Here is a 27,526-nt window from a genome sequence, read left to right as displayed (position 1 = left end):
AGTACAATCTGAAGAATTTGGTCATTGTAGCCTGTTCCAATAAACTGTATAATGTTTGTCTCTTAAGTGATTCTGCAGGCCTTCCTGAAGAAAGTCGAATATCTTTACTCAAGAAGTTATGCTATGGAAAAGTGCTCCGGCATCCCCGCACATGAGCAGGACTATTCAGTGCCTATGATTATCATTGGAGATCCCCTAAGAGAGAACACCTTCACCTTCCATAAACTACCAGAGATCAAAACACATTGACCAGACTGTAAAAACCTCTCAGACATGTTCTGCACACTATTTAAATTCCAACACCAGAACAAACAACATGTCTTCTGTGAAGCCGGCATAGCATGCATCACTGAATTGGCACCTATGCTTGCTATTTCTACAGAGATGTGGGGAGGAGGATAGATAGACAGATAGATAGATAGATAGATAGATAGATAGATAGATAGATAGATAGATAGATAGATAGATAGATAGATAGATAGATAGATAGATAGATAGATAGACAGTCATGTAGATACATAGAGGGCAAATAGATGGGCTGAGCACAGGTATTAGTACCCCTGTCTGAGGTGAACTCTGCATTCTTTCTCTTCAATTAGAAATGGATTATTCAGATTTGGACATATTCATTTTAGCCAGGAAGTCTAACCTAAGTGAGAAACATGTTGCAAAGCTAAACAAGATTGTTTAAGCAGTATCGAATTACATAATGTTATGCGCTTTGTATTTTCAATATTTCAGTGTCACATATTTCTTTGGTTTTTGTTCCTCTCAGCTCTATAGCATTCAATCAGATGAATAAAACAATTCCATTTGGTTATCACTTCGATTTAATATGATCGAAAAGGTTTGTGAGTTTTCTGGCACAACTCTCTACCCCTTAAGCCATTCCTCACACTCCCTTCTACACACACTGCAGGGCCTACAAAAGGCAGCATGCTATCTATAACCCCCCTCCCCACCATGAGTCTGTGCACCCGAATGGAAGTCTTCCCGTTACTTCCTATTTTCACCTTTTGTAGATGGTCATCAGGAAGTCGAATGATGGCTTTGGCAGTTACTGTCCAAAACTGGTGTAAAGTTATTTGTGAAACATCCAATGTGTTGTTCTTTGCTTGCGCATGTTCAACTGCTAATTTGGGAAAGTGGGCTGAAAGTAGCATAAGCCTAAGAATTTTCTTCTCAAGCTGAACGGTCTTCTCACCAACTGAGGATTCAAGTCAACCTGAGGCTACCCAGGGCAAAAAGTGGCAGTGATGAAGGGGGACGAAACTGATCCTCCCTGTGTATTTACAGAGATGGCGCCACCAAGTTCCAGAATGCTCAGAAGGGTTACTGTCTCCAGGCCATGAAGATGCTAACTTGCCCCACACCTAGCCCCACACCTACCCACTCAGGCCACAGTTTCTCTTGTTCAAGGCAGGTTTTCTGCTTGTGCGTCAGGTGGATGGAAGTCCTTCAACGGCGCGGAAGAAAATAGCTGGAGGGAGGGGAGTCAGCCTGTTCCGGTCTAAAGGGTTAGTCCTGAGGATGGTTCCGCTGGAATCTGCCTAAGCTTAAAAATAAAAATACAAATATCCAGCGGGGGAAGTGATGGGTAAAGCAAGCGTCTTTTGATCAATATTAAAATACAATGAGAAAGGGCTTGTCACCCTAGATTCTTGGCAATCCCCCAAAAAAGGCACGGGCATTGCTCAAAGCCCCTGAATTGTAAACAAAATCTCTCCACCGTGGCACCTCGGCTCCCTTTTTTTCAAAAAGAAATCTGTACAAAAAAACAAAGAAAGAATCCACTGGCCTCTCCAGAGCGAGTAGTTTATCTTGGGTCTGATATCGAGCCAGGAAAAGCATGGATCAATGCATCTTCTTGGTGTCTATCCCTCCCTCAAACCAAAAAGTGGTTATATGTAATTGTTTCAGCAAACATGCTTTTATGTCCACAAGAGGGGGGAATTGCAGGGTGTGGGGCAGTCTACAGTTCATCTTCGTCCAGCTTGGCGAGTCTGGCAGTGGGGGGACATGCTTCTTCTTGTGAGGAGGCCCCTTGTCCTCGCAATGAGTCCCCGGAGTCCCGGCTTCCGACACTGAGCTTCTGTTAGGAGAGACAAAATCACAGCTGAATTAGGACCTGGTGACAAACATCAGAATTAAATCTCTTGGAACAAAGGATGCTCTGGAATGGAAATGCACACTACTTGATGAAGATGTGTACAGCTAACTTCCTTCTCACTTATTACATGTTTGTATATTTATGTCAGTTTTGCTCTTGGAGAACATCTATGCTTTCTCAGAAATCGTACATTTTGTAACATAATATCTGTTAATCCAAGTCTAAAATTCTAAAATCTCTCTTTGACAGCTACTGGATGGCAATATTTCTAGAAATGACCCCAACAAACTCCCAAGAATTAAGTACACACACCAAAAGCAAAACTGCGCTGTGTTTGCAAGGCAAGGTTAGCAAGCAAGAGAAAGATATGCTATCCACTTCTCATTCTGAATTAAACGGGGGGACTCATCTGAACTAAAGAACTCTTCCCATCAATAGTCTTCAGTAGACTAAGTAGAATAATTCAACAGCTAAATACAGCAACGTGTTTTGTTCCTTTGATGAACACCAACACTAAGGGTTTTTTCTCACATCAGACCTTTCCAGCTCTATGATATGAAAATATAGATTTTCCGAGTCAATTACACCCTAACTTCGTGTGAATAAACTATGGAACATATTTCTTCACTACGAAATCTCACCTCTTTTTTCAAATGAATTTCAGTTGTGATACTAAGTTATCCCTGAAAACGTTCCTAAGAGAAATAAAACATGTAAGCTGTTTTTAACTTCTGAAATAATGAATAAAGAAGTTTGTGGAATCTACTGACGCCTGCTAAGCTCATATTTGGAACTAATTATTGCGTGGTCTCCACTTTAGAATTTATGACATCAGATGTTTTACCTGTACAGAGAGGATGACCAGTTTCAGTACAGAGTGGATAGACCCAAAGGTCCATCTGAGTAGCCTATCAGACTTTTTAAAATCTAAGAGACGAATGATAGCCTCATTGGGGTATGCACATATTTTAAATTTACTATGCTACTATGTACAGCAATTACAGGCAAGTAACCTTTTCTTCTCCATCATCGGGTGTTTCACAGACTAACAGAATTTTGAAACACAAAGTCCTGGGAATTTGGGACAATGAGGTAGTATTTTTAAGGGAACAAGTTCCAATAATTTTTACTCTACCATCTGTAAAATAGTAATTTGGGCAGGAGTTCAGTGTTCTCTACTTTTCAGATATATTGGAGAGAAGATTTGGCATTCAGTGACAGAGCCTTTGCCATCCTTCTGATTCAGAACACAGTTCTTTTCACTAAAAGAAGTTTCCTAGCCTTCACATAGCAATCTTTGAGGCAACATTTTATCTGATGATACTTTGTATGTTACATGATTGATCTTTAATCAACAAATTTTGAGCAAAATAATGATGAATAATGAAATTCTAGGGTTATTTAAATAATAATGAGGGATCCTCTTCACATCTAACATATGCATAATTTCCTCTTTTGATCCCTGCTGTAGATGGAGTTTAAATCAACACGGGTGCTTACACTGTCTGACTGTAGTGTATGTAGGAGGTTACATTTGAAACATATTTGAGGTGAACTTTTGGAGGGTCCCACGGAGAGACACAGTCTAGTCTCTCCGCGGGAACATTTGGGAGAGGAAGTGACCTGGCAGAGACGGGACTGGAGGACAGGAAAGTGGGGGTTGGATATGAGAGGGAGTTTATTAGGGGTTGAGGGGGAGGGACTGGCCTCTTCCACGCTGCGGAAGAAGTTGGCCGGTCCCCGGGGAGAGTTAATTTTAGCAGGCGAGTTTTCTTTCCGATACTGTGCATTCTGCCTCAGCGCCATGGCAACCAGCCATGACGCAGAGGCTGTGAGGGCCGCGCTTCGGGAGAAGCCGGCCAGGCCGACTTGCTCAGGCCTGATGTGCTGGACCAGGCCTGGGTTGGCATGATGCACCCGACGCGCGTCAGGTCGGGCCGGGTAGCGGCTGCTTTAGCCGTGTGCAGATCGCTGGAGCAGCCTAAAAAGAAAAAATATGTGGGGGCAGGGCGCACAGTGTGTCCATCCCCCAGGGGCAGCAAGATATATTAGAAGCCAGCCAGGATGTGGGGAATGCCCATAAGGGGGACTAGGGCGAGGCCCTCGTGGTGAATGTCGCTGCAGGCCCTGCAGGACCCACAGTAGAGGTTGAGGCCTTAGAGGAGTCTTATGGCATGGCGTAGGAGCAGGCTGGGCCCACTAGTGGCATGATGACACTGGATCGCTCCCTGCCCAAGGGTGGGCAGGGCATGAGCAAGGCAGGGGGCCCTCCTTCCAAGAGGAAGGCCAAGAATGCTGGGAAGGTGGCGGGGGGCAGCCAGGAGTGGTCTTCAGGAGTTGGGGGGGGACGCAGCGCCTTTCACAGGTGTGAGTGGGCCGGCAGGTCAGGCTGGGGTGCTTTCTAGGCCAGTGCAGGAGGGCACTGAGGTAGGTAGGACAAGGCAGTAGAAGTTTGACGTTGGGGACACCTGGCATCTGGAAGCCAGAATACAGGAACAGAGGTGCATTGTGGCTGAGACGGAGGAGAGATGGACACAGCTGTGTGGAGACAGGGATGGGGTTTGGGACAGGAGCAAGCAGACGAAGCGGCCAGCTGTGGTAGTGGGTGAGACAGGGCCCCAGGGCCAGACACTAGGGTGCGGTAGTTGGGTGTGGGTGCCCCAGGTAGAAGTGATGAGGGGTCAAGAGGCTTGTGCGGCCGGGGGGGGGGTCTGGCGGCGCAATGAGCATGATTGGCGCACACAGCCATGATGGGCGCGGAGAGTCAATGCCGGTGGTGGAGACTGGCAGAAAGAAGGTGCTGCCAATGGGGCGCAACACGGCCTAAGGACGTTGATCAGAAGCAATAGAGGGGTCGGTGTCGGCCTTCTCTATTACGCAGTAATGGGGTCTTCACAGAGATGGTCTGCACCATGCAGTGAATGCTGATGTTTCATCAACTAATGTACTCATGAATGGTGGAGATGACAGCAGGTGGGAGATGGTTGAGGAGGATGTGGTTGATCTCGACTATGAGGAGGAGATGGATGAATGGGAAGACGGGGAGATTTGTGAGCAGGAGGTGAGCAGTGGTAGAGGGAGGGGGAGAGGGTGCAGGAGCGGCGAAACCCCTTCTTCTGTTTCTATCTTGCAGGAACGTAAGTCTGGTGGTGAACCACAAGAGGTGCTTCGTGGAATGGCACGTGGTCAAGGGGCACAGATGGGATCGCGGCCTCTAGTCTCCAGAGGCAAAGGTAAGGCCGAATGGTGGTCGGTATGGTGGGAAGGACATGGAACGGGTGGGACTCACACTCATTAGTCCATTGGGCTCAGAGATTTTTCAATTGACAAGACTCCGGGGCTTGGGGTGGTGCTAGAAGGTGACAACTCAAAGTCGCAAGATGCGGGTGCCGCATTGGTGGCCGAGACTGGGGTTCAGGGCTACTGGAGAGGGTAAAGGGGCTGAATACAAGGATGCAAGGGGGCACAAGAAGAGGCTTCCTTATATGGGATTGGCAATGCCTTTGGGCATTGAATATGTAGATGTGTTAAAGCTCTTACATAGAGACATAGAGGCTAAGGAAGGTTCTAAAGAAGATGAGTGGGAACTGGTTCGTTGACCACGGGTACCAATAACAATGAATAATTGGACCTCAGCTTTTTTGATTTTCGCTAGTATTTATTGCGAGAAGTTCCCAGATAGGGCCATAGCATTGTTTAAGTACATGGACATTATACGGAAAGCTCAGATCCATTTCAGGGGTTTCGCTTGGTTGAGCTACGATGAGGAGTTTAGAGCGAGAGTGAGTATTAATCCCGACAAGCCATGGGGAGATGTAGACCCCGAATTATGGATGCAGTGGATGGCGTCATCGCAGTCCACGGCCTCTACGCACACTGCGAGTGGTTTACCAGTGGTGTACAAGCCTTTTCAGTCCCGTCCTGCCCAAGGAGTGGTCAGGTGTGGGTCAGCGGACTCTGGTTCCCACGACAGGAGCCTGTTGGAACTTTAATAAAGGTTTCTGTTCCAGACAGCCAAGTAAATTCAAACATGACTGCTCCAAATGCGGGGGCCGTCACCCAGTCACACAATGTTTTTCACTATGAACCCCATCTGAACAATGGAGGTCATCAAGAGGAAGAGGCATGCAAGGCCCTCCTCAGTCAAAGGGCTCCTACGCCAATTAGGCTAGAGGCTTTTCTGCCCTGGTTACAGGTTTACCCGGACAAGGACATGGCTTGCAAACTGGAATGGGGTTTCAGAGGAGGTTTTAGGGTTAGTTATCAGGGCCTGAGAATGAGGAGATGGGCAGACAACTTGCGGTCTGCAAGGGATATGCCACAAATAGTGAGGAACAAAATAGACAAGGAAGTGTCTTTAGGCAGAATTGCAGGCCTGTGTTACGATTGGCCAATTCAGGATCTGATGACCTCCCCGCTGGGTGTGGTCCCAAAAAAGGCGCTGGGTGAGTTTCGCCTGATACATCACTTGTCATGGCCAGAGGGTGCTTCAGAAAATGATTTCATTGCACCAGAGGATACTAAGGTGGTGTATGCCTCTGAGGATGATGCAATTAAACTAATCCGTGGGTGTGGCAGGGGGGCGGAATTGGCAAAATGTAATATTCAAACGGCTTTCAGGCTGTTGGCCATACACCCGGATGATTTCGCATTGCTGGGGATGCAACTGGATGGGGCATTCTATGTAGACAGAGTTCTCCCGCCATATCTTGTGCGCGGTTTGAGGCATTCAGTACCTTTTTACAGTGGGTCTTTGTCAAATTAAGTGGGCATCAGGCGGTGACTCACTATCTGGATGATTTCCTGTTTGTTGGTGTGGCAGGATCTGGGACTTGTGGGAGGGCCCTGGTTTCCTTCCAGAATTTGTCTTGCCAAATGGGGGTACCTTTGGCCCCAAAGAAGACGGAAGGGCAACGCTGCATACTAACATTTCTAGGCATTGAATTGGATGCTGGAGCTTTAATAGCGAGACTACCAGCCAATAAAGTGGACGAGATTCTAGAATTTGTGAGGCGCATAAGGTCTCTGCACAAGATTGATTTGCGTACAGCGCAAAAGATGTTGGGTTACCTCAACTTCGCTTGTAGAGTTGTGCGGAGGGAAGGACATTCTGTAGGCGATAGGGCTTGCCATGCCAGGGTTACTCTTCCACACCATAGGATACGTGTGTCCATGGGACTGAGGGAGGACATTCCGGTCTGAGAAACATTTCTGACAAGTTTCAACAGGGTATCCATGCATTTTGGTGAGGAAGACATAGTCTGGCAAGTGCAGATATTCTCTGATGTGGCAAGCTCCACAGGTTTTGGGCTTTTTTGGGATGGTAGATGGTGGGCAGAGTCATGGCCCAGGCAATGGCTTAAGCAGGGTAGGAGCATTGCATTCCTGGAATTCTTTCCTTTACTTGGGGCTCTGGCGGTGTGGAGTGAAGAACCTGTGAATAGGACTGTAGTTTTCCATGTTGACAACATGATGGTTGTAGAGCTGGTGAACAGACAGAGAGCGAGGGATCTCAGGGTGCTGTGTCTTTTACGACATTTCATGCTTAGATGTCTATCCTTGAATGTTATTTTCAAAGCTGCACACATCCCTGGGGTGTATAATGAGATTGCAGATTCCCTGTCTCGTTCACAGTGGCAACGGTTTCGCACCCTGGCACCTGGAGCAGAGCAGACCATGACAGCGGTCCCGGAAGACATTTGGGATTGGGGGGCGTGATGATCACTGGGCTGGTGGAGATGTCTTTAGCGGAATCCAGACGGCGGAGTTACTGACTGGCGTGGTTGGAGTTTCAGAGTTCTGAAAGTTTTTCGGGAAATTTTTGGATGCAGAGTGAGAGAGAGGGTTTATCGGCCGCCACAATAGGGGGCAAATTGGCAGGGGTTTCTTTTTATGGAAAGCTGATTTTTGGTTGTGATCCAGCTAAGGATGACATGTTGAGGAAGTGGTTGAAAGGTTCAGTTAGGACAGGTAGGAAACTGATTACGTTTGAGCTGTTACGTGAAATACTGCATGTTCTGCCTGTGTGTTGCGTGGACTCTTTTGAGTTGGCTCTTTTTCATTTATGCATGGTGTGAATGTTTTTTGGTGCTTTCAGAGTGTCTGAGCTTTTGGGAGTAGGTAAGACTGTGGGAGTGAAGATTGAGGAGGTTCATATCCAAGGGGAATGTTTGGGCATTTGGCTCAGGCGCTCCAAAACTGATCAGCTAGGAAAAGAAAAATGGGTATGGTTGGAGAAAGGTGGTGATATGGCTAAATGCCCAGTTTTGGAGTGGATGAGTTTTGGGGTTTTGAGGAGATCTTTTGGGGGGAGTGGGGTTTTTACTCATGAGACTGGTTCTAAGTTTACGGCTTTACAGCTATTACAGTTATTACGAATGGTGTTGCGGCGGACGGGCCGTCGGCGTCTGGGTTTGGCACACATGCATTCAGAATTGGGGTGTCTACGGCCACAGCACACTTAGGTTGGGACTGGACTCAGATTAGGAGAATTGGGAGATGGAAGTCTAGGTGCTGTGAGCATTACGTGAGGCTTTGAGGGTGGGTAGTTGCAATGTTGAGCACGTTAGTTGGCAAAAATAGTTTTTTGACTTTGTAGGACAAGTTGGTACACGGAGATATTACAGTTTGTTTTCTTTTCAGGTTGCGTGTCCGGCCCAAGGAAAGAAAAAATGGTCACATGGCTGGTAGGACATTCCTTCATTCACTTGGCGGCAAAATTTGCAGAGAAGCAGATTTACGGACGTGTGCTGGGACTGCCTAGTAAACAACATGAAGTTTTCTGGTGGGGGAAGAGTGGTATGAGATGGGGTAATCTGCTTCAATTCATAACATCCGTATTGCCGACCTGGGGTTGTCCTGACTTGCTTTTGCTTCATCTTGAGGAAAATGATCTGGTGAAACTTTCGGGGCTCACACTACTGCAACATATGCAGTGGGACTTGGAGCTGCTCAAACAGAAATTGCACGGCACATGCTTGGTGTGGACTGAGTTGGTGCCTCGTCGAACATGGAGGGGGGCTATCAAACAGGGAGCCATGGAATGGCTCAAAGGAAGCTCAATAGGGCTATGAGGGTTTTTTGTCAGGCTCATGATATCAAAGTTTTACGTCATGAGGAAATCACGGAGCAAGATGAAGCGCTTTTCAGGGCGGATGGTGTGCACCTGTCTGAGTTTGGAAATGCATATTATCTTATGGATCTTAGGTTACTTGTAGGTGATTTGTGGGGTGAAAAGATGTGGCTCAAAGAGAAGGTGTGAGGACGGCATGTTGCAGTAGTGTTCGTGGAGGGGCAGCAAAACGCCAAGTGGGTATGTGCTGAGGCAGTGGATGGGGGAGGGTGGAGAGTCAGATGCCGGCCTTGCCACCCTTCCAGGTGAAAAAGAAGCAGGTGAAGGATGAGAGTGTGGGGGATGCCTGAAACAGGTAGGCCATGAAAGGAAAAGCGGAATGTGTGGGGGGAATAAAGTGAAAAGTGAAGGGAGGAGTGGAAAGGATGAGCAAAGATAATGTTAAAAGGTGGGGTTCCAAAGTTGGAGTTATTGTTGAAAGTTTTAAAAGTTATGTATAAGTTGCAATCCTGTCCTAAATAAATGACATTTTACACTAAACTGACTGTGTCACTGAATGGGTCCCGATAAGCACCAGCTTGTCTTTAAAAAACCTTGCAATACTCTCTTCAGTCTTTCCAGGAATGCATTGGAGGAAGGGCAGTGAATAAAGAGGGTTAAGAAGGGGCCTCATTGGATGAGAGAGAGCTGAAATGTGAGCAGTACAAAGGAAATAAGGAAACGCATGTCACCCTTTAACCCCTTGCCAGAATCGGACTGGTTTTAAGAACTACCAGGTAGTGCAGGGTGGTCTGACAGGTCAGTGTGTGGGCCGTTTCATGGCTGTTTGTGTGCCAGTTTTATGGTCAGTAATTTATCGCTGATTTCCCTGATATCGCCTCAAACATTCCCTTCAGCAAGCACAGAGGTATACATTCTCCCATGCCCTGCAAAACAACTACTCTATGTTTTTACAAGTTGAAAACTACCCCAATTTGCTAACGCAGGACACATTTTTTGCTATCTGATTCGCTAATGGGGGCCAATTTTATTTTGGCGACGGAGAGTCGACTATTGTTTTTGTAAATCAGTGCATCATATTCTCGGTCTGCACTAAGGAACTATAATGTTATGAACAGCAGCATCATGCCTTTAAATCATTTATCAACAGAGCATAGAGAGAAGTCAGCACCGCTGTAGATCTCTGCTCCCCCTCGGGTCGGAATGGGACAAAAAAATAGGCCCGGACACCATAATAAAATGGTCCACATTAGCAAAGCATATAATTAAAAGAGTGGTAATATATGGAAATTAAACAGTAAAACCCGACCCAAAACTGCTAAAAAAATGCAGGCCCACACAATGATCTGTCAGACCAGCCCACTGGGCACTGCTCGGTTGCCCTATATGACACACTCACAGGGCCTATCCATTGAAATAGTGACATACCGTGTGTTCCTTTTTCTGCCATAACTTAGACAGAGAATTTGCGAAGATTTGTTTTGTCAATCAGAGCCTAAACCTTTGTAATTTGCACTAGAGATGTTGCTTTACATTTTGAAGGAAAGGTTTCTGTCTGCATACAATGATCGATGCGTAAAACGAGCATAGTTTATGTCTACTGAGGAAAGGGCCATTGCTTCAGAAGAAAGGCCACATTCTGTACCGTCACCATTTGAAAGAGATGCTTCCTAATGCAGCTGTATAACTGTCAGATATCTGGGATCCGTCCTTAGTTTCTTGATGTCTTCCAGAATAAGAACTAATGGGAAAGCACCCTTTAGTTGGGCAGTAGGAGTAACATTCTTCAAACTTTTCTTTTCGAGGATGGTTTGCACTTCTTGCCTCACTAGGTGGCTGTGCTTGGCATCCTTTTCATCTTTGTAGTGTCAGGAGAGTTTGCCCATTCAGTAAGATGTTGAGCATGCAGTTGATTTTCCAGTGTTAAACTAGGAAATCAGCTTGTCTTTCAGGGTGCCCCCAGGGCGCCATAGGTGTGAGACAGCTGACGGTTCTTGTCAAATTTTCACTGAGAGAGGCTGCACACTATAGACCCTTTATATTGTTCTCCGATGCCTTTTGTTGATTGGTACTGCACCTAGCTTGAGCAATACCTGTTTGTGGTGAAGTTTTGTTCTTCTTGCCTCAAAAGGAGTACACATTCTCCAAGATTTCCTTTGGATAAATACACATATTAGCTTTACCTGTCTGTTTTTAATATTTGAATATTTTATGTTTCCTACCAAACAGGTCAGAGCAATCATAGAGCACTTTCATTTGAATCTCTGTTTGAAAGTGGCACCATTTAGGCATTAACGTACGTGAACTCTGTGCCCCAGTGGCAGCACCAAACCACCGCAGTATCCACTGTTTCCTATGCAACGTGATTCACTTCAAGTTGCCATACGAGAATAATAGCAGTGATCTCTAATTGTTCAATGTGCAACAGCTGCTGAAAAAGTATTCTGTCACAACATTTCCTTCATATCTATTTAGGATGCCTAACAAGTTTGCTGCAATTATCGTGATGTCGACTCATGCCTTAATCCTAAATTCAAATGCAGTCATTCTTATGCTCTATTTAGCCAGACGAACGGAGGAGGATGACGTTAATCAGAGCTAGTGGGGTTCTCATGGCAAAAACCAACATTATTGAGTCTGGTTTGACCTGTCAGGCAGAGAGCAATGTGTTTAGGAGCCGCGACTGACATGGTGGCCTTAAGAATGCAAGCTCCTAGGTTGCAAATCTGTTGCAGGTTTGGCACCAAAGAGGTTTTCTTTTCAGTTTCCTTCATTAGCAAATCAAGGAAGTCTTCTTGCCTTTTCCAAAGGCATCCCACAATCTTAGGCCACTTTTTGGCGAGTTTCTGTTATTTCAGAACTTCTCCTGAAGTAGAGGTAGTGTACCATATTTTTCACCCTTGATCGGGGACGATCCACTTATTCAGTAGGCATCATGTTAACACCTTTGTCTAGGACATCCTCAAGATTATCATCACCCAAAGCCATACTCTCTTCATCCTTACCATGGTCTAAAGATGGTGTTGTCTTTTATTTTTATTTTTATGTTGCTTTTCTTAGGCTTTATTTCTGGAAATTTGGGAGACACTAGCAGCCTAGGGTGAAGAGAGTGGATAGAAGCCATGGAACTGTTAGCAGTAAATGGCCTGGCTTTAATCTTGAACACATTCCCTACATTGCTTGCCTGAAAAACTTAATTCTTCCACCTACCTCTTTCACCCCTGCATAGAACCGCTAAATTCAAAGATACAAGATATGGGGATAGGCCGGTTTTAATCTGTGATAATATTAAACTCTACCTCGCCAGTAAGCAACCCTGCAACTATAACAACCTTAAAGAACTTTCTCAAATGACTAATACATTGGACATAGTCATTCTTCTTAAAACTGAACACAAAGACAAAATAAATTAGTATTTCTCTGCTCTTAAGATTTCCATTGGTATAAAACAATAGCTTCAAACATGTTCCTCAATAGGCATTAACCTACTGAAACATTGCAGGATGGGGTTTGCACTGTGCAAACATTTGGTGCAAGTCCAAGAACAAGCTGCACTGGAGTGGATAGACCTTTGTCTCAAATTGAGCCTTAACATCAACAGTTCAGTAACATCAATGACACTGAAGCAGAATTTGCCCCACAAGGACGATAGAGTAGTACAGCTCCAAACCGCAAAGGTTTATTAACAGGTTAGCAAAGTTACAAACTCAAATTAGTTAGTCATACATCTATAATTATCTTATTACAGCATGGTTCAGTATAATCCAAAGCAAGTCCAAACAGCACATACAACGGCAAGTGATTTAAAAATAGTCATATGCAAATTGGGTGAGATTCAGTTCCTCTGAAGAGAAATTCGCTAAAGCCAAGCTGTCGTTTCAAAAGAAGTCAGGGAAAAGGAAGCAGCAGGTATCAGCAAGTAAAACATTTAAAGATAGAACCAGATGAAGATTCAGTCAGGAAAACGAAAAATGACTTGCTCAACAGTCTAACTCTATGAGTAGGGCAAATAAGCCTATGGTCTCCAGAGAGAAAAAAGGGGCATCTGCTCTCAAAAAGGAGGATAGGGGCATTTGAAAGTAACTAACCTCTCAATGCACAATTAAGCATACAATCTCTACAATGGAGAACACCTCCCTACAGTTCCCAAGAGGTAGGAACCAATCAAAAGTTAGCATTTTGTGATAATGTGTCCTCGCTCTCTTTTCCATACATCACAAAAAGGCAGTTCACAGCTGCATGTCCTTCAGAAGATATCTTGTACTGGATAGTGCATCACAGCCAGACTGCCCTGGGCACAGGAGCATGAACCCAATCATTCAGATACACTGAAACTAATGATAATAACATTTTCAAGGAAACTTAACAACTGACCGATCATTATGTAAATCACAGCAGTTTAGTGTATGGCTCTTGAAACAAGAAAAGAGTGAGATAACACACAGCAGCTAAAATGCAATTTTAAACGTTAGCATGACCTTTCAACCTGAGAACTACAGTATATATGGCTAACTCAATGGGTACACTCTTAAACTTAGGGCAACTTTAAAGTGAGAATCACTATGATCAAACTTAACATAAAATCATGTTACAAACAACTATATTTAACATGCATTAGGACATGTTTTATCAAAATGAAAACATAGTTACACCAGGTCACCGATTATCCTCCTCTGATGGCTCGGAGTGCCATCACATAAACCATTCTTAAGTCCCTCACAAATGGTTTTGAATAGTTGTTGTTCACTTTTGCTGCTTATTCCTAGACTCCTTCAAATCTTTGACCGCATCATATATGTGACAAACTATACCACTTTTCTTATCGTCTTTCTTCTTTTTCCCTTTTTCTCTGATTCTCCACAATTGCTCTTCAGAATACTCTTTCCAGACATCCTGTAACCCATCTCATACACAGTAAGGAATATATAGCTGATAGCAATAATTAGTATGGAGGCCAAAACAGTACTTAATATCTCACATCCTACGGCGCAAAGCCAGCTGCTATTATACAGAAACCTTTTCTAATTGCCTCTCAGGCACCTGTCGTTTTCAGTTCCTTCAAATTCTTTGAAATTCCAAAAATGTTATCAACAAACGTGTTAATACTTTTCTCTTATCAGGCACGTAGTGCAGTATTGCTGGATGCGTACCATGAAACATACTTTGCCCTCTTTTGCAAGTAAGTTATCCAAAGCAAGCTTTTTCTGGAGAACCATGGCCCTAATATGTCACAAGTTCTCAGATGATAGCTGATAACGCTTCTCCAGTATTAAAGGCCAAATGGTCAACTAAAGTACCAAGCTTTCTAATCTTTAAGTCATTCATAACCACTCCTAAAGAAGGTATAGTAGTGCCAAAGTTATCACCTACTTATGAAGCACTACGCTTGGCTCTTCCATGAAACATAATATCCTTATCATATAATTTATTTACATGATACATCTTAGGAAACACTAAAGCTAAATAACAGCTTCCTATCTGATTTAGAGGAAGCTTAAATTAAGCATTCTTACTACACACATAATAAATTCTGGGAATTACAGGACTTTTTCCACCAAACACCTGTTCTCCCAACATCTCAGACCTATGTAGACATTCACTTCGATCCATCATCTGAGGATATTTAACCTTTTCCTTTCACCCCGTGAAACAAAGTTTTCCTTCTTTTTGACAATCCAAACTCAACTTTGGGTGAACACCAGCATCCTTTAATTTCTCTTCTACCTTTTCTCACTCACCCAGAAATACTCTTTAAGTTTTGTGTCAAAGTCCTTGCCTTCTGACCTCCTACTTTCAATACACTTTTTCTCAGCTTGAAACATATTACATGTCAACCCTTCCTTCTGAGCACTGGAAATGTCAATCTTTTTCAGAGTCCTAAAGAAATGCTAAACAGTACCCATGTATTTAGAATTATAATGTGGATTCAAATGTTTATACACAGGCACCTGTTTAAGGACTACATCAAATTTTGAGAAATAATATTCAAAGCAATCTTGATCATAAAGAAGGTTAAGCATTTTACTACATGAAATTGAAGATGTGAGTGGTAAGTGATGATAGGCCACTCCACCCACAGTAGATGTAGGGAAGTAGGCACAGATGTAACAGTCATGCACATGCATGGCTTGAATATTCATGCAACGTAGTAAAGAATACATTATTTGTGTAATTCTCTTGGGACCTATCTTCATTTGAGATCATGCTAAAGTTACACTGTTCACCTAAGTGAGTTGCAGAAGGCTTAGCTATGGTGGAAGCATGCTCAACAGGAGACTTTAAGCGCACTAATAGGCAAACCACGAGGACAACTAAGGGAACTGCCACAACAATTAGTATCACAATATGCGTTTTTGGTAGATGAAACACTATGGTTTCCTCATTGTCAGACTTCAAGGAATGTAAAATAAAAAAAAATCAATAATTGTCTTCAAATGTGCAAATATGCAAAACATTGATTGATTCAAAGATGTGTATGCAAGTCTAATTATCTTCAGAATTTATTCCTAACCATACGTGAGCTTCTTTTAAAATGAAAATCCTAGTATTTTTTACTGGAGCTTAGGGCCTAAGAAATATCTTAAGTTCAGAAAGTTTAATTTGTTTGTACAGTTCGCTTGGATAAGGACAGTCAAGCACCGTCCACTGGCCTTCAATTTCATGTGTTCTTGAGTCAGGTTCAGGCTCAGGAAAGTAGGTCCAATCAGGTGTTGAGTACCTTCGACTAGGCGCCTGTGCTCTCTTTGATCTCCTGACTACTAGCTGTTCATCCCCAGTGGCATTTTGCTCACCTGTTTCTGTTTCTTCAGTGACTGTCTCTGGAATGTGCTCTTCTGACACACCAGCTCTCAGTCACTCATACTTCCTTGGACAGCTTTCTCATCTAGTCCCCCTTCTGGTTGCACTGCTTGGCACTTCTTCAAAATCCCAATTATCATCCCCAGTCTCTTCAACTTCGCCTACTCTGGCTTTTCTTGGCTCATTCACCACTGGCTCAGCACATGTCCCAGCTCGACTTTGAGAAACTTGGGTAGGCTCTTCTACCCCCTCTGATCATTCAGTGTGCTCTGGAGCTTGACTCTGCAACATCAGTGGTTGTGGTCACAACCTCTTCACCAGCAGATCTCACGCTTCGGTTGTAAGAAGCATGTACCCAATTTAGAAAGCCGCCACACTCCACAGCAATGTTGGTCACCAAGGTGACTTGGAATGGGCTCCAGGCACGACTTCCTTATGTGTGTCTTTTTTTAAAATTGTTTTATTAAGTAGTAACGTCAGATCAATAACATCACTAACATACAACTTCATGCCCTTACTGAAGCGCCTAGTGAACATGCAGGCATTCATGAATAAGTACATTATGAGATCACTTCCCAGTACAGCAATACATAAGCAGAATTCTATGCATTTAACATCTAAACCAGAGTCTATCACCCAATTACCCCTAGGCAGGTAAGGTCAGGAGATACACTGTCATGGGGGCCCAATAATCCCTTGGCCAGGAGAATCTGGGGGCTTTGGGGAACTCCTCATAATATGTTTCGAGTTGATCCTTACAATGTAATGGAATCATTGTTTTAATGGTTTAAATGTTTTGCTTCTCCAGTGTAGTGCAACCCAACTCTAAGCCAGCAATAGGGTCACTGCCATCAACTTTAGGTTTACTGGTTTGAGAGGCTGAACAAACCCTGGTAAGCATGTGCAAGGGTCGTAGGGTACTATTTCGTCAATTACCTTAGTGAGTGTCTATTGTGCCCAATACTGGTATATATTAGCACAGCATCATGCAAGATGTATGAAGTCTACTATCATCACCCCGCAACAGATGCAATTACCCTCCTGTCAGAGCCCATACCTGGCCATCTGCATCAGTTTATAATACATCTGTTGTAAGAACTTAAATGGATGAACTGCAAATTACCATTAGCTGTGAGTCTGCCAGTTAAGATGCAACTGTACACCCATTCCAACTCAGTGAGCAGGGTCTTGAGCACCCCATTTCATTTATCCATCGAAGAGCCCCCAGACTGACGCAGCTCCGCCTGCACTGCATTATACAGCCCAGTAACCAGACCAGTATGCGTTCTGCTAGTGAGAACCAACTGTAATTCAGTGGAAACAGGAGGGGCACACAGGAACGACAGATAGATAGAGTTCTCGTGAAGCCATTTGCAGTCAAAGATATGTGAAAGGCATAAGGGAGAGTTTCGGCTCTCCTGCGGTAGAGCAGAGAAGTCCAAGATCGGCCATGGGAAAACGTGCCCCATCAGCCGCAATCCGGCAGATCCCAAAAACCCCTGCGCCCTAAATTATTTCATCACGGGTAAAGCAGGATGATGGGGCAAGGGCATCGTTAGGGTGTACAAAGGGAGCAACCCTCTCCCACACGTTTATGCAAGACCAATGATGACAGCTATAATGGGTCTGCTGAGTCTTGCTCCACAGCCAGGTGAGGGGTAGAGCGTTCAGAGTGTGTCCAAAAGTAAGCGTGTTATGCTTGCGAGCAGAAAGGGAGAGGTCCTGATCATAGGGCAGAGTAAACTGTCTCCACGCGATACCCGGATGTTTGCCCTCCCAGGCCAATGATAGGAGCGTAGAGTCTTAAAGAATGCCTGAGTGAGCGGGATCTCGATGTTGATAAACATGTATAAAAACTGTAGCAATATAACCAGGTTCATGACCTCGATGCAGTCAGCCAAAGAAAGAGGGAGGCGAGACTACCCCCTCACTCGCTCCTCCAGTCCAGATACGGCCCTACTGTAATTGCAGCAGATCACAAGTTCCAGATCCCTGTGCACCCAAATACCCAGATACTTCACAGGTCTGTGCACCATTGTAATGGTAAGTCTGTGGGGCATTGTATCGTGTTGGTCCTAAGTGGAGGCACATAAGATTAATCCCAATTGATACTTTACGTCGACATCCACTCAAATCGTACATATTCTCTAAGGAGAACATTCAGGTGGGTCTCTAGGTCCCTCACATACAGCACCATGTTATTGGCATACAGGGAAATAGCCAACGGGCACAGTACATGACGCTGCTGAATAATGCAGGCAAGTGGCTCAATAGCCAAAGCAAATAGCAATGGTGACATGGGACAAAATTGTTGGGTACCCCGGCCCACCACAAAAGGTTTCGAGGTGACCCCATTCACCCACACCCTTGCGACCGGCTCAGCATACCGTAACCGGATCCTTGCAAGGAACCCAGGAGAGATACCCAACCTTTGCAGAATGATAAATATATAGAACCAGGCAATCCAATCAAACTTCTTAGTGGCGTCAATTATTGCAGCCTCTTTCATAGTGGGTTCCAGGTGATGTAATAATGCAAATAACGTACTCAAATTATGAGTGGTGGAGCAGGCGGGAATAAATTCCACGTGGTCTGGCAAGAAAATATTGGGCATCAGTGGCAGAAGTCTGGTGGCCACCAATTTTGCCATTATATTTTTGTATCTATATTGATTAGAGATAAGGGGTGATAAGACTCACATCGCTCTGGTGCCTTGTCAGGTTTAAGCAATGTATCTATAAGGGCTTCCCTGAGGGACGGGGGTAAACATTTTGTCAAGACCGTCTCCTTAAACATGTGTAATAGATGTGAGGCCAACAATTCAATGAATTCTTTATAAAACTCTCCAGGGATTCCGTCTATACCCGGTGCCTTCCCAATAGGTAGACCGCGCGTAGCATCTTTGCTTTCGTCTACAGTAAAAGGTTGACTAAGATATTTTCTCTAGTCCGACAGCCATGCTAAGGTGACATTGTCTAAATAGTCAGCTATTTCCCCTGGCGTCGCCATATCCCTGTCCCCATATAGCACAGCATACAAGGAAGTGAACTGTTCCAGGATAGAAGTTGTGTTCTGACATAGTTCGCCATCCAGAGAAAGTATATGAACAACGTGTGCCTGGGGGCGTGGAGTCCTCAGCTTGCAAGCTACGGCCCGCCCCGGCCTGCCCGCATCCACATATGCAAGTGCAGTCCTTGTGTGTTTCTTTACCAGGACCGAGTATCTTGGACTAAGGCTGTGGCACTGTTCTTGGCTCTAATGGTGAGTCTCTCCTTTGATATGATGAGAGGCAGAACGCAAAACATTAGCCAGTCCCTTGTAGCAGTCAAGCTGCAGGTTCAGCTGGAAAGTCTCATGGCTCTCCCCATGGGGATCTCATGTGGGGAAAGTCATGTTCTCCAGTCAGGGGTACTTCGGAGACTTATCAGCACCAAGAGAAGGGCATCCGGATATTTAAGAGATGGGGAAGCACACACTTTGGCAAGTCGGGAATTGAGCATTCCATTGATTTGTTAAACAATGCCTAACGCTTTGGGTCTGTAGCTCCAATGAAGACTCTGATCCACTTGCAGAGCCGCACACAGCATCCTCATCACCTCATTATTGCAATGAGTTCCACAATTTAACTCCATAGAAACCAGAAGTCTGAATGAAGGGACCAACTCCCTCAACAACAGCTCGGCCACAGTGAGACTGTCATTCCTCCTAATCAAACATGCTTCCACCCAATGTGCAAAGATACACACTACTAAGATGTAGTGGGGCCCGTTGCACATAGGCATTTCAACAAAATCAAGCTGCACCCTATTGAAGAAACCACCCGATCACCCTACATGGCACAATGGCACTACAGTCCTTCTTCCTGCATTCAAATGCTGACAGGTAACACATCTGTGACAGATTCTCAGCAATGACACAGAAACAATGATTGACCAAAAGCACCATCGCATCCCTACCGATATGTGTCAGGCCATGAAAGTGTCCATGCATAGGAAATCACATCTGGCAAGACAGTCCTCGCATCTGTTGAAACCCAAAACTGATTCTTCATACACCATGCCCAGACCCATCCCTCCAGTTCACTTTCTGGGACTTCTTCCTGTAATCTCTTGATTACCTCCCACTTATCAGCAACCATCAACAAGAAGCTGGTAACACCATTTTCAGATTCATTTAATAGTCTCCATTGAATGTGCAAGACCCAAAAGTGTAGTAATTGGGCTACTTTATTCGCAAAGCAGTTTTCTGCAGTCAAAAAAATCACATCTGCTCTTATATGGTGTGCATTTCACAACAGCTATTTCAGCAGGCAATTGCAATTCATCTAAAAGATCAATATCTCCAAGTCTAGATGGTGACTTTTAAATGGGTAGAGCCACAACAGGCTCTAGTAGGAGCAATCAGCTCGGCCACCTATGCAGAAGTTAAATCACGCAAACAGGAGGCTTCTACTACACCTTATGAGGTGCAAACAGCACAGGCTGCTTTCAAAATCACTAGTTCATCTCCTAAGCAAGAGCCATCTACAAAGAACATACATAAGACTCTTCCAAACGGAAATCTCAAATGTCATGTACTGGCTTTGCAAACAATTCTTTCCATCATGACAGTCATGGTCATCCCTGTCATAATTTTCATTGGTAACAGGTAAAGGTAACAATGTGGTGGGCCTGAGCCAGGAGCACCTCCACAGAGTGATATTCTCGGCAGTGAGGATAACCTGTTCATGACGGTCATGAGTTTGGGTTGAGTGCGAGTAACCGGTATTTCAATGGGGAACCATGACTGTAAGAGGGTATCCCATTACTATACCCTCATATTGTTGGATGCTGACAACAACTGCCCCCATCAACTTGAAGCAACCTGGCAATGCTGCAGCTACTGTGCCAAGAGAAGCCGAGAAATTTACAGAAGGGTGCTTGGAATTTCCATGGGTCTGTGTGAGTACAGTGATGGAGCACCCATCCCTATCACTGCAACATAAAACAAAGTTCTTCTCAAAGTCAGGCATTCCTAGAGCCGACGCATGACAGAGACTTCACACAGCTCGAGGAATACTTTCATGCATTTGAGGTATCATTGTAGTCGATCAGGCAAATCTTTATGTGTTAGTCTTTATGGAGGCTTTGCCACTAGTGAAAAGTTGTGAATACATTGGCAGCAGTAAAACACCATTCCTAGAACATCCTGACTTGTCTTTGAATAGTGGAAAGATTCATTTTCAGTATGGTAGAGATTCTCTCTTGAGACACCTTTCTAGCTTCTTTCTCCTTATGATGACCTACATACAGAACTTCTTTCAAGTAGTATTGTAATTTTGTTAGAGACACTTTATGTCCACTTTAGGCCAAATGGTTAAACAGGGCAATGGTATCTTCTTTGCATGCCTCCTGCATTGTCAATGCCACCAGTAGGTCGTCGATATATTGAACCAGGACTGAGCTGCACAGCAACTGAAGGGTCTCCAAATTCTTTTAATGTATCTAATTTAAGAAGGAGGGCTTTCAGTAAAGCCTATGCCTATGTTTTTGGGGGGGAACTGGAATGCAAAGAGCAACTGACTGTCCTCATGCAAAGGAATGGAAAAAAATACTTAGCACAGGTCAATGACCGTGAACTTTCGGGATTCAGTGCCAAAGGACAAAATGGGACAACACTACTGACCATCTACTTGCATCATGTTGGCATTCAACCTATAATCCCACTTCCAATGGCCCAGTTTGTCACAATAATGACATAGAGTAGTCTTTTTTAACATGGCAATATCCATCCCTGAATTCGGATCAACCATTGTGAGAAATCAGGGTACTGCTTAACAGGGGTGTGAGCCCTGGTCATGCAGCAACCACAATGCTTGTCAGGGGATGTATGATGGAACAACGCATGCGGGAACTTCGCATGCCTTTACAATGCGGTCGGAACAACAACTGCGTTGTTTCTACGTATGCCTTTACCACGAATGCCTTTACAATGACTTTTCATTGTAAAAGCATGCCTAGTAAAGGCACGTGTGGGAACGGCATGTTTTTATGCCCCCCCCCACCTGCCCTAGGGCCCAAAAGTACCCCACTCCTAATACTTAAACTACCCTGACCCCCCACCCACCCTAAAAACAAAGCTACCCGACCACCCCACCTCCACCCTGCCCCTAAAACAAAATACCCCGAACCCCCACCCTTCCTAAGGCCTAAAAGTACCCCACCCCTAATACTTAAACTACCCGACCCGCCACCCGCCCTAAAAACAAACTTCCCTGACCCCCCACCCTGCCTCTAAAAACAAAACAACCCCGACTCACTACCTGCCCTAAAAAGAAAACTAGGTCAATCCCCCCACCTGCCCTAAAAATAAAACTACCCCAACCGCCGCCCACCACGCCCCTAAAAGCAAAACAACCCTGACCCCCCACCCCTAAAAACAAAACTACCCAGACCCCCACCCCTAAAAACTGACCTACCCCAACACCTCCCCCCCCTGAACCTCAAAAACCTTCCCTGACCCCCTCACCCGCTCTAAAACCAACCGACCAGCCCTAAAAAAAAAGAAACTGACCGACACCCTCCAACCTGCCCCAAAAAACAAAAATACCCTGACATCATCACCCCCACCCCTGCCCCTAAAACACCCCGACTGGCCCACCTGCCACTAAAAACAAAACGACCCCGAACCCTCCACCCCTGCCCCTAAAACAAAACCACCCCCACCTGCCCCTAAAAACAAAATGTCCCCGACCCCAAAAGTTGAAATAACCCGACACCCCCACCCACCCTCAGCCCTAAAACCTTCTCCAACCTAAAAACTAAATTACCCTATCCCTAAAGAAAATAGCCCAACCCCGATACACCAAGCCCTTATTCCACCCCACCTCTAAAAACTACCCCCAACCCTGCCCCAGCCCCACTTACCTGACTGCGCCCTCTCCCGATCCATCCTAAAAAGAACCCTAAACATTTCCCCACCCCTGCCCCCCCAAAAAAATTGCACAAGCCCTTTATCCACCCCACCCATAAAAACTATCCCCTCAACCCTGTCCCAACCCAACTTACCTGACCACGTTCTCTCCCGATCCACTCTGCCTTTTTCTCTGCCATAGCCACGTATATGCATAGCTCAGCACATGCGTGGTTAAGGCAGAAAAAAAGCCATGCGTTGTTCTGGCATGCGTGGTTACACTTGTGTGGGAAACATCCACGTTGTTCCCAACGCGTTGTTCAGGACGTTTCCCTTGTCAGGATAAGGAACAAGCAAACCCCAAATTAACCTGTTCTCAACTCCCTGGTAGCTTGGCACAGAGCAGTCAGGCTTAACTTCGAGGCAATGTGCAAAGTATTTATGCAACATGTCAAACAGTAAAATAGTGAAATCACAACACAACAAGATCCCACACCATGTTAAGAAAGAAGAGCTTAATTTATTAAATGCAAGAAGCCCAAAATGACAAAAATCCAATCAGTAGAACCCGAGTTATGAATTTTGAAGAATAAAGCGGAAAATGGCACCTAAAAGCAATAAGCGCCAGCCATGGCTTTTTCGTTGCGCTAGACCAGGTAAAAGTCACAAGTACAGGTGCAGTCTCTGTGCGAACAGGCCCATTCACTGTTGCGAAGAGCCCAAAACAAAAACTTGATTTAAGAGCTCATGAGCCACACCAAGGGTCCAGGACCTGAGAGGCACACCTTGGGAGACAGGACCTTGCTGCAGCTGGGCCCAGGGGCTGTTGGGGAGCCTATTATGTTCCTGTGGCTCAGATCAGGAGAACGGCAGACTAGTCCCTGGGCTAGCTCTAGGGCCCTGGGTTCAAGATGAAGTTGCAGGTCCAGTTCTCCTTCCCCAGGCAAGCTGGCAGCAGACAGCAAGTTAGCACAGCAGTCCAGCAGAGTGGCAGTCCTTGTAGCAGCACAGCAGTCCCTCTTCCTCCTTTAGGGGAGTACTTAAGAGTTGGTTTCAGAGGTTGAGTATTTATACACAATTGTGCCTTTGAAGTGGGGACAAGCTTCTAGAGGCATGCCTTTGAAGTGCACAGATGCCCTGCCTTCCCTGCCCTGGCTGCAGACCACCTATAGGGGTTATTGAGCTGTTTGCATGGAGATATGGCACAGCCTAATCAAGTGTAAGTGGGGCTGGACCCAGCTCCTCCCACCCATTCTGCCAGTATAGGCCCCTCCAGTCACACCTAAGCTCCCCATTGTGTGTGGCTGTTTAGGAGGAATACACAAAGCCCAACTGTGAACTACACCCAGTCATGTGACCCAGAAACAGGCTGCAGGCACCAAATGGCTAAGGCAAGATAATACCAACTTTCTAAAAGTGGCATGTTCAGAACTGCAATTTAAAATCCGACTTTACCATAATTTAGGATTTTAAATTGTGAATCCAGAGACACAAAATATAATCTGATTATCTCTTCCAATTTGGAAATTACACTTATAAAATGTAATAATAAGGCAACACCAATAATATCCTATTGGAGAGACAGGCCTTGAAGTATCTTTTTAAGTACACCCTCTGGGTTGTCCAGACCTTACCCTAGGAGTGACATATATATTAAGAATGAAGGTTTAGTCCTGGCAAAAGGCTTATTTTGCCAGGGCAAAATGGCAGTTTAAACTGCACACACAGGCTCTGCAATGGCAGGCCTGAGATATTTTAAAGTGCTACTAAGTGGGTGGCACAACCGGTACAGCAGGCACACTAATAGCATTTAATTTATAGGGCTTGGGCACATGTAGTGCCACTGCAACTAAATTAAATATGCCAGTAGGGCATATGCCAATGTTACCATGTTTTATGGAAGAAGCACAAGTTCTTTAGCACTAGTTAGTGGTGAAGTGTGCAGAGTCCTAAGGCCAGCAAAACCAAAGTCAACAAAAACAGGTGGTCTGAAAGGGTAGGAGGAAACCACACCAAAGATGCTAGACCTAACAACCGGCATCCCTCGTCCTCTAACCAGTGGGACACCATTCCCATTCTGTATCATCTGACCACCCCTATGATATCCAGCACTAGATCCAGAACCTGGTTTTTCCACCTATGGGCCATTCTAAAATGTCCTTTCTCCTCTTCTGTATCACTTCCAAATCATCGCTGCAATACTTTGCATATCTCATTGGATTTCATCCAACTGCTTAACTGCTGACAATATGTGCAAAGTCTCCAGGAACAACCCAAGAACAAACCAAGACACAAAAAAATTCAGAGTTCTCAGTGCCACTATGCTGACAGAAGGCCTGCATCAAACATTCCTAATAAGCTGTGCAGACTTGTTAACCATTCTTTTCTGTGGGACCTTTGTTTCAAAAAGGTAATCACCTGATTGTACTTTTCCATGACAGGCTGAGAAAGCATCATTTGTCTCAGTGACTCTCTGTGGTTCCTCAGTTGGCCACTGCAGTAACACTTTACAATCGGCTCACAAATCATTATGGACAACTATGTCAAAGAAGGTATTTTAATCCTCCCAAAACACCTTTAAAATCTTCACAAACTTGTCAACCTGTATATACCAAAGGTGAGGATCTTCCCTCAGTTTTGGAAATTGATTTGCATATGTGAAAAGATCACCACGACTCAATGGTACGTCAGTGTGCACCCTCATATAATTCTCTCAGTGAGTAAACCCTAACCTCCTACTCACTTTAGCTGTTTTCATCTTCAGGACCTTCTTCTTAACTTTCTTAGCACATCAAGCTGAAATTATTTGACTATTGTTCCGCCTTTGAGTGTCACCAACTAATTCCCTCGAGTGTAATTTTAATCCTGGTGTTCGCATGTTATGAGAAGTTCCTCATTCATGAACATTCTAAAATAATTTTTTCAGATTCTGACTCCTAGACAAGTCAGTCCCAAATTCTGCTGCTATTCCTTGTAGAGCTTCATAAACCTCACACACACGCCTAGTGGCCTCTATGCACAAGAACAAATGTTCCTTTTTGTTGACTCATTTATAAATTGTAGCTCCAGATTTTTTAAAACAAGTTCTTTAAAATCTGTCTTTCTCCTAAGGACATCCAATGCCCTTGTTGGAGTATTATTCTCTGACGTATCCGACTCAGAGCTTTCTTCAACCTCTACAACAGGTCCAATCACAATGGAAGTTGTCACCATTCAGGGTCTCGCTCATGGATCTATAGTGCCACTAGTGCTTGGGGTAATGAGGACTGTGGTAACTGTGGATGCAACTGGGGCTCGAGGAATGCGAGCAGTACTAGTGGTGGAGCTGGTGCAACAAAGGGAAACTAGGAATCTCATCCACAGGTACCACCCGTGGCATGCTTCATCATCGGATCATCACCAACTGAACAAGGGAGATACTTGATGATTAAAATGACCTACTAATTCCTCTATGCCCTTCTTTTTATGAGTACCTCAGTACCTCCAAGTTCAGAGGAGACTAACTAGGTACCGGGCATGGCATGGACTCATTGCGACTGTGTGATTACATAGCCCTCTTTCCTCCCAGAACCTTATAAAGTCTTCATTACTAATTGGGCAGACCGAAACATTAAGAAATACCCTTTTATAGGTTGTACAAGCATGTGTTTACGAGTGTGAGAATTCCACACTATTGTACTATTAGGTGGTAAACCTACATTAGTCTTAAGGGATTACAGGTAAAAGTGGCCCTGAAGATAGCCGATTGACCCAAATGGGCAGCGAGCAGAGCTGAAACATGCAACCTGTGGCTTTAGGGTAATAATTTACCTTAACAAAAACACCTCTCTTATGTGTTTTTAACCCTGCCAAAGGTACTCATATTAAAGACTGGAACAGAGGATCCAGCAGGCTATTATAATCATCAAGTCCATCTCTTAGAAAATAAGTGTTCTGTTTACAAACTGCGCTGAGCCCTCCCAGGATCCAATGATGAAGCATGCTATGGGTGGTACCAACGGGAGTGGGTCCTACAAAATAATCGAAAAGATTCCAAGGGTTTCCCAAAAAACACACCCGCAGGGATTCGAGGAGGTGAGAGCACCCTCTGATTTTAACAGGATTGACGTACATAGGGAAACCAAGAGCACACTAAGGTAATTGCTTCTCTCTCCCCCTCATAGTGTTAATGCAACAATAGGAAAACCCTCTCTCAGGGAGACCTTGATCAACCCATGCGCTTGACACAGATAGTCAGGCTATGAGGGCACTATAGGCTGTTGATTTTCTCCGGCCTGCTGGACAACATTATACGAAGGTGGTTGAGAAGCCAACAAATTGTCTAGAAAATCATTATTTGAGTCACTATCACTAATCTCATCTGTCTTCTCTTGACTTCCAACCTCCATTTGAGCTTTATCCCTGTCTATTCTGTCTCTGTTTAATGGGGATGCATCCTTAAGGGCTTCCTTAAAGTGGACTAGGTGATCGTCCCAGGTAGAACTTAATACAGCAATATCATCAAGATATGCTGCACTGAAACATTCCAGGCCTAAGAGAACTCTGTTCACCAACCCCTGGAAGGTGACAGGTGCATTTTTCAACTTAAAGGGCATCATTATAAACTGGAAGTGGCCTTCTGGGAATGAAAAGGTAGACCTCTCCTTATCTCCTGG

The 27,526-nt window shown here is 44.7% G+C and overlaps 1 protein-coding gene across 2 annotated transcripts in view; it reads right to left on the bottom strand.

Moving 5' to 3' along the window:
• Positions 1-812: 812 nt before the first annotated feature.
• The window catches only part of ARHGEF25 (Rho guanine nucleotide exchange factor 25), a 728,124-nt gene continuing 701,410 nt past the window's right edge, over positions 813-27,526 (bottom strand). For both annotated transcript variants that reach the window (XM_069230834.1, XM_069230833.1), the window contains one exon: positions 813-2,092. In XM_069230834.1, the coding sequence (XP_069086935.1) occupies positions 1,973-2,092 (120 nt within the window). In that variant the 3' untranslated portion in view covers positions 813-1,972. The remainder of the gene's footprint in view (positions 2,093-27,526) is intronic.

The sequence above is a fragment of the Pleurodeles waltl genome, chromosome 4_2 (assembly GCF_031143425.1).
Source record: "Pleurodeles waltl isolate 20211129_DDA chromosome 4_2, aPleWal1.hap1.20221129, whole genome shotgun sequence".
Lineage (NCBI taxonomy): Eukaryota > Metazoa > Chordata > Amphibia > Caudata > Salamandridae > Pleurodeles > Pleurodeles waltl.
The sequence above is the reverse complement of the archived record's forward strand: the minus strand, read 5'-3'. Positions and strand labels throughout refer to the sequence as shown.